The 14,415-nt window shown below is 37.5% G+C and overlaps 1 protein-coding gene across 1 annotated transcript; it reads right to left on the reverse strand.

Annotated features, from left to right (window-relative positions):
• Positions 1-2,581: 2,581 nt before the first annotated feature.
• On the reverse strand, positions 2,582-13,410 carry MMP12 (matrix metallopeptidase 12 (macrophage elastase)). The gene is made up of 11 exons (XM_006833953.1): positions 13,306-13,410; positions 11,054-11,301; positions 10,056-10,204; positions 9,845-9,970; positions 7,001-7,162; positions 6,367-6,490; positions 5,397-5,530; positions 4,395-4,554; positions 3,409-3,512; positions 3,148-3,150; positions 2,582-2,688 (listed from the first exon to the last, which is right to left on the reverse strand). Exons 1-11 carry the CDS (start codon positions 13,408-13,410, stop codon positions 2,582-2,584), a joined length of 1,422 nt encoding a protein of 473 aa, XP_006834016.1.
• Positions 13,411-14,415: the final 1,005 nt, after the last annotated feature.

Genomic DNA, 14,415 nt, shown 5'->3' on the forward strand with positions numbered 1-14,415 from the left:
GAGACCAGAGTAGATGCAAAACCGGCAGACAGCCTCTTCATACCCTGCAAGCAATAATGCCCGCAGACTTAAGTCTGCGTCCGTCTTTTATTTCCTCTCTTTCAGGGAGGGATCTTTACAGAAGAAGAATGGTATTTTTCAAACAAGACAATCTTTAAGGTAAGTTAAGCCAGTAAACCTTACTTAAACCAATATTCCTTCCTTCCTTACTGGGTTTAACCTTCACTTGGATCAAACTGATTGAACTCAAGGTGGTCCAAGGGAGTTGCCCCCATTGTCCTTAATCCTGTATTCCCAGAATTTACCACTCCGCCCGAAGTGAATATACCCCGGACAGTTCCTCTCCAGAGCCTGCCTCCCTGCTTAATCCCAGTACACCTGTCCTTGTTCGTTCTCTGAGGAAGTTTTACTGTCTTGGTTCTAGGGGGGAAATCTTGACCTTAGAAACTTAGGGGAATATTGCATTTCTCTGTGGACATCCAGGGCTCATGTTTGGAATTAAATAAATATAACTGAACACTAAGATGAAAAACAATTTGCTATTAACTGCCAAGTGGCTAGATCTGTTACATTCAGGCCTATAGGGCCTCGAACCTCTGCATGGTCTGCAACAAGGTGGAGAGTCAGAGAAAAAGAGAAAGACCCCCAATGAGATGGATTGGCCATGTGGCAGCATTGATGGGCTCAAGTGTGGCAACAGTAGTGAGGTTGACCCAGGATCTGGCAGTATTTCATTCTGCTGTGCATAAGGTAGCTATGAGTCTGTACCAATTCGATGGCACCTAACAACAACAACAAGAGGAATTACCTAAATCCTAACACAACTCAACCCAAGTTCTATTAAATTTTCTTTAGAAAACAAAAATTTTGTTTGTGCGTTTCTTAAGAATGACTTGAGCCTATTCCTTGCCAAGATAATCCTAGGATTGTGCTGAAGTGAAACTTGAGATGATGGATCTAAGTATCAAGTACTTGAAAGCTCCATCTCTATCTAAATTCTTTCTGGTGCACTTCCCTTAATTTTCAACTCAATCCACTAATCAGAAATAATCATCTGAGTTGAAACAGGTTTGACCATTTCTTGGGTCGTAAGTATACCATCAATGGTTTGTACATAAATTGAAAGCTAGACACATTCTACAAACCCAGTGGGAGCACTACAATGCAGAGGAGTCCTGATGTGGAGATGCAGGATAAACACTGGACTGCTAACTGCAAGATGGTAGTTCAAACCCACTAGCCACTACTTGGAAATCCTATACAGGGTCGGAAGCAACATTTAATACAATGTTTAAAGAGCCCTGGTGCTGTAGGTAAGCAAGGGCCATAAGGGTGGTTTGAACTGCAAGGTTAGACGTTCAAACTCAAAAGTTACTCCTTGGAAACCCTATGCACACTCGCTGTGAGTCAGAACTGACTCGAAGGCACTTAACAACAATAAAGAGTCCTGTTGGCATAATGGTTAAGTAGTCAGCTAGTAACCTATGTAATCATTGGTTCAAACCCATCCACCATTCCACAGTAAAAAAAAAATACCTGGCTAGCTGCAAAGTCCTGGTGTAGCACTCTAGGATAATAACTGGGCTGATACATTCAAGGTCACTGATTCAAACCCACCAGCCACTCATCAGAAAGCCTATACAGGATTATTTTTAGTCTGAACTGACTCAATGGCACTTAATTAACAGTAAGCGGCTATATCAAGGAGCTTGGGTAAGGACATTGCTGCTAAACAAAAGACTGGTTGTTCAAACCCACCAAATGCTCTGTGAGAGAAAGAGGAGGCTGTCTACTCCCATAAAGGTTTACAATCTCAGAAAACCTAAAGAGCAATTTTAATTTGTTTTACAGGGTCACTATGAGTGTGTGGCAATGGGTTAAGGTTGTTGTTGTTGTTGTTGTTGTTGTTTTTAGTTGTTATATCTATTCACCACTTGGTATAGTAATAAAAAGACATTTTATTTAGGAGTGATTCCAAAGTTGTTTTCAAAATACACATTCTGATAATTAAGAAATATATTTTTTAGTTTTATCTGAGAAAAAATGTATACTTTATAGTATAGTATTAAAGAAGTCAACACCAACAACAGAATAAAGTTACATATATTATTTATCATTTAAATAGTTTTTTTTAATATCTGAGTTTAGTGGTTTATTCTTAAAGAATTAGAATGATTTCCTTGCTGAAACATTTACTACTCATAAAAACTATTTTTAATTGTACTTAGGATAGAAGTAACTGGTTCAAGGAGTTAGTTGAAGGAACCAACTTTGTATTAAGCAGTCTCTAAAATGTATTCTCTTGACCTTTAAAGATTTCAATGAAATGACAATATCCTAAGAGTTTTTAAAATGTGAAATTATTATTTTTAGCAATATTTATTAACCTAAAGTGAATTGTAGCGAAGTGGTTACAAATTGGGCTCCTAATCTCATGTCAGCAGTTCGAAACTATCAGCGGTTCCATGGGAAAAGATGAGGCTTTCTGCTCCCATAAAGATTTACAGTCTCAGAAACCCTGTACAGGGTCACTGTGAGTCAGAACCGACTCCACAGCACACCATCACCACCATTAAATACATCATGTCTTACAACCAAACCCACTATTGCTCTTATATCTTCTGGAGACACGTTTGGATTGGATGTCGTATTCAAGTTGGTTAGATCCTTGGAAGAAGTAGTAGTGTCCTAAAAATAAAAGCAAAACTAAATTATTTCTTTGCATTTCTTTTTTTAAAAAGTATAAATCTGTGTTTTTAATAGAATATATATATTCTATTGATATTCTCTGGCTTCAGAATATAATTGCTGGGGGTCTTTGATTGAGTCTCCTACCTACTGCCAGTCATTTCACAGTTGTATATTTTTATTAATTTACTTATAAATGTATTATTTGGTCTTCAAAGGCCACCGCTAATATGCAAATATTTTGGAAAAGTCAAACTTCTAGTTGAAGAGAGGAGACTGAGCCCAAGTGGAATATAGAGCAAGGGGAGAGAAGTAAAAAGGTACTTGGGGGAAATAAAAAAATAAAAAAAAACTTGGCTCAGTAAACACTTTTGCTTAAACTGACCTTGCTGCCCTCTACCCCAGTTCATGAAGACCAATGAAGGTTAGAAGGGGCTGAAAGGAAGGTAGAAGATGCACGGTCTAAAGTACAAAGCATAAGACTCTGTAGTCTCTGGACTGCCTATCTCGGTTGCCCATCTGCTCATTCACATACACTGCACAGCTGGGTGTGGTTGTAGGAAATTCCAGAGACTCATATGGCTGCAGCCACAATCATATCCCCAGGACAGCCAGATCACTTTAGGAATAAGCCATTGCCTGTACTAACCATTTCCTCATTCTTCTGGTTCACCTATTTTAAGCCAAGTACATATCTTCATGGTTTCGCAATTTACTTACTTTTAAAATAGAAGACCGCATCAATTTTAGGACCAATTCCTGGGAAGCCTTTGGTTATCAATTTGGGATAACCGTGGTCCATAAGTTGTCTCTTCTCATCATACCTGAGCAAAGAAATAATAAGCAGGAACTTGATCAAAAATGCATTTAACAACATGAATCTTCCAACCCCCAAATAGCCAGTGTCTCTTCTAGAAGTCTCTTCCTAAAGGGGTCTAGAGACCACCAGTAAGAAAATCCATGGCCTAAAATGGTTTTCTGACTATAAATCCTTATAGGAGTCAATGCTTAGACTTGCTGACTTCTAGTTAGGCATCTCCCTCTACCCATCCTACAATGTTTTTTCCTGTGCATTGTTGTTGTTGTTGTTAAGTGGCGTCTAGTTCATTCCAACCCATAGCGACCCTGCATAGGGTTTCCTAGGAGCAAATGGTGAGCTTGAACTGCCTACCTTGCTTCTCAAACTGACTTTACAGTCCAGTGCATTAACCCACAGTGCATTGGAGCCTGGTATTGAAGGAGATTTATCTACAACATAGTCCCCTACTGATCCAAATATTTAACTGCCTGTTACTGCCTTCTCATAACTTCCTACTGAGATACAAACAACCATTATTTCTTAGAATATAATAGAAAAACAGGCAAAGGTTAAGATCATGGCATCAAAAGGTTTTAAATTCATGTTAGAGACAAACGGAAAACCAATGCTTTATCATTTTCAGGCTATGTAGTCAGACTCTAGGTGTTTTCTTAAATTTTCTTTTACCAAAAATAAAGCTGTTTCTTTCCAGGCTTCAAGTGAAAACTGAATCCAAAAGTACAGAGTAAAAACTAGTATTGGTAATAACTGTTCTAATCCTCTGTTCTTTTGATTCCTTTCATCCAAAAAGGTAAAAAATCTTTAGGAACTGGCATAGAGAAACTGCCTGAAAGAAAAACCCACTTCACAAATCTCAGGAGTCAAATCACCAACTTTTAAAGCTCACCTCCAATATTCATGATCTACAAAGAAGTAAATCTTATGGATAAGTGGGTTAAAAACGGCTGCATCAATTTTCTTCACCCAGTCAGGAAAGCCCAGAGAATGTATGCTCTTGGGGTAGTTTTGCTGTGGTCTTGAATAGCTGAGTAGCCAGTACTTGTCATCTGTAAAGAAAAAGAAAAAAGGTACATTAGAATACACAAGAAATGAGAATATTGACTCAGCACAACCTCATTATCCCCCCACAGTTCTAAATATTGTTCGCTCTGTTACTGCTTTTAAGATCTTGCAGTACTTTTCTATCTATTGACTACGGGCTGAACTAATTTGCATTATTCCTGTTTTCACATCAAAGAAACAAACTTAGGAAACTTTCAGAAACATATGAAAGAATAGATCTGCATTAATTCATTCTGTTCCATCTTTTAATACATTTTAAACTGGAAAATCTGGGGTAATTAATAGACTAAGTGTATGTTGTTGCTGTTATGTGCCATCAAGTTGGTTCCAACTCATAAGCAACCTAGTGTAGGGTTTCCGAGGAGCGGCTGGTGAGTTTGAACCACTGACCTTACAGTTCAAACTGACCTTGAGGTCCTGCAGCACCATAACAATAAAAGTTTCTATTTAAAAACTGGTCTATCTAGATTGTTAATATTGTAAACATGATTCCACTTCAAAATTGATAAAATGGCAAATTTTATGTCATATGCATTTACCACAATAAAATCATTTTTAAATGGTTTCTTATGATTCTTCACATTTTTGTTTTTCACAATTATCACCATCTTTTTGCAAACTAGTAGATATTTGTTCTGAAAGTTTAATGTATTACCTAGGTATTTAGTTCAATTTAGGTTACAATTCTGACCCACTGTAACTAACATCTGAAATGTTTTTTGTTTTTGTTTTTTTGCTGTGTCCATATAAAGTTGTTGTGTGCCATTGAGTTGATTCCTGTTTTCTTTTTAGTTGGTTCAATGTTAAAATGAAATATTATAATTACCTTTAAAAAGAAAAACTTGATTTCTGTCTGTAATTTCGTAAGCGGCTTGAATGAAAGATGGCAAGGTTGGCCAGAAGGAAGAAATTAAATGAGCAGTACTCTTTGGTGTCCCAGGGAACCTCCACCATAAGAAGCTGAAACAAAAACATGGAGCACACATTAAATATCATTGTAGACTCAAGAATCATGAAATGCTTGAATGCGAAGGAAGGACCTACTAAAAAACTTAATGTATCCTTATATTATGTTTCATAGATGTCTTTTTGCAAATTCTCAGGGTAAGAGCCCCTCAGAGTAAGGATCAACACTTTTTTAGAAGATTTGAACAGACAACCAAGCATATGAAAACACCCTGGCGCTTAAAATCTAGTCTTCTCTACGTCCCCCAACTACCTGCTTCTATCTGAGTTCCAATACAGAATCCATATTGTCACCCTGGAATGCTCTATAATCAAGAAATCAAGCCTATTAAACTTTTTAAGGAATCTTTTAAAGCTAGTGGAGTCCTGGTATAGTGCTGTAGGATAAGCACTGGGCTGAAAGGTTAGTTTGAACTGCAAGGTTGGTGGTTCAAACTCACCAACCACTCCTCAGAAATCCTATATAGGGGTCGCTGTGAGTTGGGACTGACTCAAAGGCACTTAACAACAACTACAACTTAAAGCTAGTATCTTTTTAGGTACTGTCATTACAACATTATTAATAGCCTGAAATCTCTGTTTCCTCTTATCTTTCCACAACCCAGATTCCAACTTCAAATCTATCTTCCTCACATGTTAGTTTTTTAGCTAAGGCACAGATCTAATCATTCAGCTTTCCTATTTCAAAACCTTTAATATCCCTCCACTGATTATAATATCAAGTCCAAGCCCATGCATACAAGTTTTACCTGCTTCATTTTCCACTGTTCTTTAACAACAGCAAAAAACAAGATCCTATAATATTGAGTCATTTTTTAAAACTATCCTACCTGTCTTTAAAGAAAAAAATTTTCTCTCCGATTGTAGTAACAGCATCAAAACTCAAGTTGGGGTCACAGATAACCGATTGTGTACTGTCAGTAGGTGATATGGGATGGTGCTTTTCTGGGCCTCCTGAAAATACATTTCAAGAAACATTGAGGGAAAAAAATCAACATTTTAGTTTAAAAGTTTATTTTTAATGAAAAAATGCATAAAAGGCAACTTTAATTCTCTATAACATCACAGAAGACCTACAATTTGTTTTTGTTTGTTTTCTTCCATGTAGTTGAAATTTCATGGAGAGCAGAAAATCTTCCAATTCTCTGGTATTCCTGTTCCAAGTAGGTTTTCTGTGTACTTTCTTCAATAGGGAAATGGTATATTGGATAGGAAGAATACCAGGTTGGAGGTCTGGAGACTCAAGTTTTGCCTTGTAATGTAACATTAGCTATGACTTTAAGGTAACTACTAAATTTCTTGTCCTTCAGTAAAATGAATGTATTATCTATACTACTTACCTCATAGAGTTCTCATAGGGCTAAAGAAAAAAGACATCTGTTGAAAGTTTTGTGCAAATGTGGATATTAGGTTTACACACAAGAGCATCTTCATAGAGCAAAATTGTAAAGAAATTCAGCTCACCATAAAGGGACTGAATGCCACGTATGTCATCAGTAGAGAGGGAAAATGTGTTGGTATCAAAATATCTGTAGTTGGGGAACATTATGGCTTTTGAATCATTGGAATGTCCAAGACCCAAGGAATGGCCAATCTCATGAACAGCAACAAGAAACAAGTTTATTCCTAAAAGGAAAGCAACCAAAAAGAGGGGGAGAAATCAAATAAATATTTAGCATCTAGAATGAAGAAAATAAGATGAGGCATTGGTACAACAAAAAAGGAACTATTTAAAAAAACAAAAAACAAAACCAGGAACAACCTAGGGAAACTTTTACTTGTTTTCCTGCTATTTTGAACAGGGTTTCTCAAACTTGGGTTGGAACTATTGACAATTTTGGCCTTATAATAATTTTTCCTCAGTAGTTGTCCTGTGCAATATAGAATGTTTTGAAATTTGTGGTAACTATTCATTAAATTCAAGTAGTGACCTCCCTCCAATTTTGACAATCATATCCAGACATTTCCAAATAATACTTTGTGGGCCAAATTATCTACAGGTTAAGAACCATTGTACTAGCAGACACAAAATATTGTATTGTGAAATTTTCTAGAATCTCATACCTTTCCTCAGTAATTTTCATTGCTTTAAATGACTCTTAACTCCCTTGGCCTCCCTTCTACTTTTATTCTGAATCAGGTTTCAGGGATGTTGATGTTGTTAAATGTTGTGGAGTTAATTCCAACTCATAGTGACCCTGTATATTGTTTTTGGTAGTGTAGTGGGTATGAATCGGGCTGCTAACCTCACAGTGAGCAGTTCAAAACTACAAGCTGTTCCATGGAATAAAGATGAGGCTTTCTGCTCCTGTAAAGATTTACAGCCTTGGAAACCCTGTACAGGGTCGCCGTGAGTCAGAACTGACTCCACGGCACATACCGCTACCCTGGTGTTTCTGACGAGCAGCTGGTGAGTTTGAATAACTAATCTTTTGGTTAACAGTCCAGTGATTATCCTACTACCTCACATAAAGACGCCTCAGCAAATATAAAAACCTTTAGGAATCATCATTTGCTCTTCATAAACCCAAATAAAAAACCATTACTGCATTCCTAAGGTCAAATTAATGCAGTTCTTTATCTTCCCTTAATTTAAAAGTGATTAAAACCATTTCTAGAATGTTAATACTATTCAAAAGGGGCTCTGGTAGCATAGTGGTTACGAATCGGGCTGTGAACCTCACGGTCAGCAGTGCGAAACTACCAGCTGTTCCACAGAAGAAAGATGAGGCGTTATGCTCCCGTAAAGATTTACAGCCTCGGAAACCCTGTTCAGGGTCATTATGAGTCGGAACCGACACCACGGCACTATATGTTGGAACCAACTTGACGGCACTTAACAACAATAATGTGGCAAAATTGAAGCTCAAAAGAATTATGTTATGTCCTTTGTCTCATATTATTTACCTACAGAATTTGGCCATAATATATTTGCTAATATCCTATGAGCTCACTTCTCTCTGGGGAAGTGTCTACAAACACAGACCAGACTCTAAAGATATTCTCTACTGTAACACAGGGGTGCGGGAAGTCAACAGCTGGAGTTTCACTGTATCTCCACTCTGTGTAAGACTGGAGATAAGAATAAACACAATTATTTATCATTTGGTCTAAACCTGCATTTACTCTATTTTCATCATATTGTGTGTAAACCGTAACCCTCATCTTCTTCTCAAAATATTGAACTTTTGTGTTTCATTTCCCTTTCACCTGTATGAAAACCCACTGAACACCATCATAGAAACTTAAAAAGCATTAGATACACGTTAAATTTGCTGGAGACTGTGGGTCAAAGAATTAGTCTTAGAATAAGCATTTTTAATTAGAAATTTTATAAATAATTTACCATTTTTAAAGCAGAAAACTTGCCAGTTAAAAATAAGGCAACATGAAGAGGTGGAAAGTACACATTAGACGAGGTATGTGGTCTGACCCCAGCTTTCCACCCCAAGGAAAAGTTGCTCTTGGTGCTCTGTATGTAAAATTCTCAGTTAAATTATTTAAGGTCTTTTAGGATTCTGAAACATTTTGCAGAGGCTACCCAGCAAATCTCTCCTTGAATCAGATGCAGAGATTACAATTAGTCCCAAATATCCTTGAATAAAATTTAGACAATGTAACAACACCTGGCCATGATCTGAAGCTCAACAAAGATCTAATTCTACATGGATCTACAGGATTTTGACAATGGTAAAGCTTCTCATCAAACGTTTTATAAGGTGCTAGCTAAATTTCATAGTAAAAGAAATCTTTCCATTGGACTTGGTGTCTATAAAAGATATTTACTCCCCACCAATGGATTCAGTGTAACCTAGAGAGAGGGAGATAGTGAGGAGAGCATATCTTGATACCTTTTCCTCCATTTATTTTCCACTTGAGTGAAAGTCATAGACTCTAGAATTTTCAATAGAAAGATTAGGGAATCTTACTACAGTGGTTTGACTTTTTCTATAGATAGTATTCCTCCAAATAACAGGAATGCTGAGTTAACAGAAATTGTTAATATACTAGATGGCTATGTATCCTAGGGTGGGTGGTACACACAGAATCAATGTCCGTTCTTTAAAGTTTCCGAATTGCATTGACAAAAATCTGATCACCTAACTAGCACATTTTTATAGATTTTAGAATGAGTTTTAAACCTAATGTAGTTTAATGTTCTTCATTTATATATACAAAAATATGAAGTGCATTTATTTTATGTCAAGAGTTAGACTCAGAACAAATTTCCCCATCTTTTCTCAGAATGTAGCCCTTCAGAACCAAGATATAATTTAGAATTTGTTTTAAAGTAATATTTTTACCTACCATTGTAGCTTTTAGTCCAGAATTCATCTTCATCAAAATGTGCGTCTCCTCCAATATTATCTCCAGGTGCAAAAGCATGAGCTAGGACTCCACTTCTACCATCAAATGGATGGAAGTCTCCATGAGCTTTTAAAAAGGCAAGAAATTAATCCTATATGTGTTATATAAATCATACCAAATAACACAGAATAGACAAGTCCAAGTTCTCTACCTCTACTTGCAAAACTGATCATAATGTCGGCCACGCCTGCATGAATCTTTGTGAACTTCAGGGGAGTCACAGAACTCCATACTTGGAAAGCTTTCTGAATGGAATAGTTAACATCCTCATGTGCCATGTCAGGGGTGTAATTCTGGATTCTTTAGAAGCAAGGAGAAAAAATATATGGAAATCACATGTTAATTTCATAATAATAGCAATACTCCCATTTCTGCTAGCATTATTGAAAGCTGAATTATTTCATTAAGTCAAGAACCCAAATAAAAGCTTGCTTCATTAAATATAAGCATTTCCATGGACAGCTTCCTTAAACACAATCTAATAATTAAAAGAACTCCTAGTGTGGTGCTGTAGCATTAGCACTGGACTTTGAACCACGAGCTCCATAGTTTAAACCCACCAGCTGCCCCTCAGGAAATCTATCCAGGGTCACTATGAATCGGTACTGTCTCGACTGCACTTAAAACAACAACAATATTTTTTTTGAAAAATTCTTTTTTGTAAAACACAGGTTCTTACTCCTAAACCTCTGCTTTTATCTATCCTGAATATTCCAAAGAATTTTCTCAACTTTTATCTATAGTGGATTCAGTTTCATTTTTTCATTTACTTGCAGCTTTTCTACCCTGCTGTGGACTGCCAAGGGAGCAACCTTCCTTGAGTGAAGAATTCTCCTTTCTGGACTGCAAACCACAAGTTCATCAGTTCAAACCCAACTGCTGCTTCTCAGAAACCCTGTAAAGGGTCACTATGTGGCAAAACCAACTCGATGGCACTAAACAACAACAATATAGGTAACTTGAATATCTCTGTATAATAATGGAAATGCAGGTTCAATTCCACCTGACTTTTGTATGGGTGCTCTCCCCACCCCATCCAAAAACATAGAGCACAGATACACTCAGATTTAGAGCTATGTCTAAGATAGCTGAGGTTTTTAGAAATCAAACCTGAAAAAGTAGGAAAAAAATATATGCCGCCAATTTTACCTGTAAGTGATATGACGTTTCTTCCATACTGGCCTTCTAGGCATTGTGCGATAATGATGAACGTCAGAAATGCCACACCGTGGGGTGTGCATAATCTCCAAGGTAGATTTATCCAGTTGCCCAGTCACTTTTAGCCCAAAGAACTTCTGCATTTCCTGGATTTTATCTTTCATGAAGTGCTCATTGACTTTGATATTTGTCCTTAGAGTTTTTTCCACATTCAAGTCATAAAAGTCTTCCAAGTATCTCTGGAAGAAAGTGCAGTAATAAATTGTGGTACAGGTATTCCTGTTGGAGCTCATATGAGTTCTGCATGGCTCATTGTAACTGACATTTTTTAACAAGGCATTTTGGGCATCTTAATTACAAAGTCCTAGAGTCCTGGTGCTGCACTTTAGGATAAGCACTGGACCGCAAGATCCATTTGAACTGCCAGGTCAGCAGTTCAAACCCACCAGTCACACAGGGAAAGCCTATATAAGGTTGCTATGAGTTAGATCTGACTCAACAGCACTTAACAACAATTATAAAACTGCCTGTATGTTAGATTTGGATTTTTAATTATATTTTAAAATATTTAAATATTGTGTGCTATCAAAGATGTGGGAAGCAAGGTGGCTCTGTAGGCTAAGCACTGGTTCCTGGTGGGTGCTGTGGGTTAATGTGCTGGACTGCAAAGATTGGTGGTTCAAGCTCACCAGTCACTCCTTGGAAATCCTATACAGTGTTGCTATAGGTCGGAATCGACTTGACAGCACTTAACAACAACAACAACAATGAACTGCAAGGTTGGTGATTCTAGTCCTCCAGGAGCTCCGCTCAAGAAAGATAAGACTTTCTGCTCCTGCAAAGATTTACAGCTTTAGAGCATCTATACAGGGTCTCTATGAGTTGGAACCTACTCCACAGCACTTAACAACAACAACAAAGATGTGCCAAAAATTATCATTATCAAGATTAATTCTTGGAAACCCACTAGAAGCATCTTTGTGTCTCTACCTCCTAGAACTTGTTTCTACTCTTTAAAATCTATTTCATCATCAATCATATTGTGACATTTAGTAAGAAGCAAACTTTATCTTCAGAGTATATTAATTGTTAGTTTAAATTGGTATGAAAACCCTTCTCCTTAAACCCAAAGATCAATACAATGAAAATTATGACAAATTCAAACTTTAAAAGTATTTTAGCAAATAGAGAGCTTATAACTAAGTAAATCTTTTTTTTTTTTTTTTTTTTTAAGGCTTTTGAAGAAATATCAGGGATGATGGTAACCTAAAGTAGTTAAATTAATCAAGTCCATAAGGAGCTCTGGTAGCGTAGTGGTTACGAATCGGGCTGCGAACCTTAAGGTCAGCGGTTCGAAACTACCAGCCGCTCCGCGGGAGAAAAATGAGGCTTTCTACTCCCGTAAGGATTTACACCCTCGGAAACCCTGTACAGGGTCGCTATGGGTCCTAACCGACTCGACGGCCCTTAACAACAACAACATTGTTTAAATCTCCAATTAACTTGTATGCCTCTTTGAAATGTAAAGGTGATACTATAAACAGCCTCTTTCATTAGCTGGTGTAAGATTGTAGGATAAGAATCAGACTCCAATATTAGTTTGAACTGAAAGTTCTGTAGTTCAAACCCGCCAGTCACTCCTCGGAAACCCTCTACAGGGTTGCTATGAGTCAGTACCAACTTAATGGGCACTTAACAACAGCATTAGTTCCCAACTCTTAAAACCCAAACTTGCTGCCATCCTGTCGACTTATGGCCACCCTGTAAAGGGTTTCTGAGGCTGTAAACATTTTGTTGTTGTTAAGTACTGTGGAGCCATACAGACCCTGTAGAGGGTTTCCGAGGAGTGACTGGTGAGTTTGAACCACCAACCTTGCAGTTCAAACCAAATCTTTAAGAGAATAGAAAGTTTCATCTTTTTCCCACAGAGCCACAGATAGGTTTGAACTTCTGACCAAGTGATTAGCAGTCCAGTGCTTATCGTACAGTACCACCAGGGCCTCTTACCTTTCCAAATATAGTAGGCCAATGCAATAAATAAGAGTGCTGGTGTGGCACTGTGGGTAATGCACAGGACTGCAAAGTCAGTTTGAACTGCAAGGTCGGAGGTTCAACCTCACCAGCTGCTCCTCAGAAACCCTATACAGGATCGCTATGGGTCAGAACTGACTCCATGGCACTTAACAACAACAACCACAATACAATAAATATTGTAAATAAAATATTAGAGTGTTGATACTCACTTCAGCAAACACCAACTCATTTTCGTCCAGGTTGTTATTCGAGAACAGAGGATGAGCTCCAGAAGCAACAACTTGCAGGACCAGAGTAAACAGCAGAAACTTCATTCTAAACATTTCTTGAATGACCCAGTTTACTCTGATCCCTTGTAGTCCAAGTTCCTTAAATGTTCCTCTTTTTATAGCCCTTAGACCAGGCTCTGTGCATATGAAATCCTTTGAGTGACTCACAGTTGATATCATCCTTTGATTAATCTCAAAAAATACAAACACAAGCAAGACCTAATTCTAGAATCAGCAGTGGGTCAATTAATAACTCTGAAGGTAACTCATAGTGTATTTTCAAAACAATAAATTTTCATAAAGATTGTAAATCCTTTCCAAGCTGAATCTAGCTCCCAAGAGAATTGTACTGTTGTTGATCTTGTTACGTGCTGCTGAGTCAGTTCCAACTCACAGCGACCCCATATAGGGTTTCCTAGGAGCAGCTGGTGGGTTTGCACCACCCACCTTGTGTTTAGCAGTACATAAAGCACTTATCCTAGCGCCACACCAGAACTCTAGAGAATTGTTATAGAGATCTCATATTTAGTGTTGAAAAGTTCTTAACATTATAATGTTTTGATGTTTGTTCTATGTGTTGTTATTGGCTTAGAGTCTGGTTATATAGCATGAGCTCTTCAACTATTTGAGCAGAAATCCAGTCCTAACTGCTTACCTGAGTAGAGATTTCAGAAGAAATCCAACTCCTAAATTGTCTGGGATTTGCAGCATAAGGGTCAACACTTTTCAGTGTTGGGAGATAGGACAAGCAGACTGCCACATTTTTCTCCTATGGAGTGGTTGGTAAATTCATGCCATTGACCTTTTAGTTAATAGCCAATCACTTAACCTCTGTGCCACCAGGGATCCTTTCTATCATAAATACTCAAAGTCAACTCACTAACATTAATTATGTTCATTATGTTACCCAACCATTACCATCAAGTTCATTATGTTATCCAATCATTGCCATCAAGTCAGTTCTTACTCATTGCAACCTTACATAGACTTTTCAAGACCGTAAATGTTTACAGGAACAGACAGACTTAGCTTTCTCCTGCATAGCAGCAG

Source organism: Chrysochloris asiatica, unplaced genomic scaffold (assembly GCF_000296735.1).
Source record: "Chrysochloris asiatica unplaced genomic scaffold, ChrAsi1.0 scaffold00008, whole genome shotgun sequence".
Taxonomy (NCBI): Eukaryota; Metazoa; Chordata; class Mammalia; order Afrosoricida; family Chrysochloridae; genus Chrysochloris; species Chrysochloris asiatica.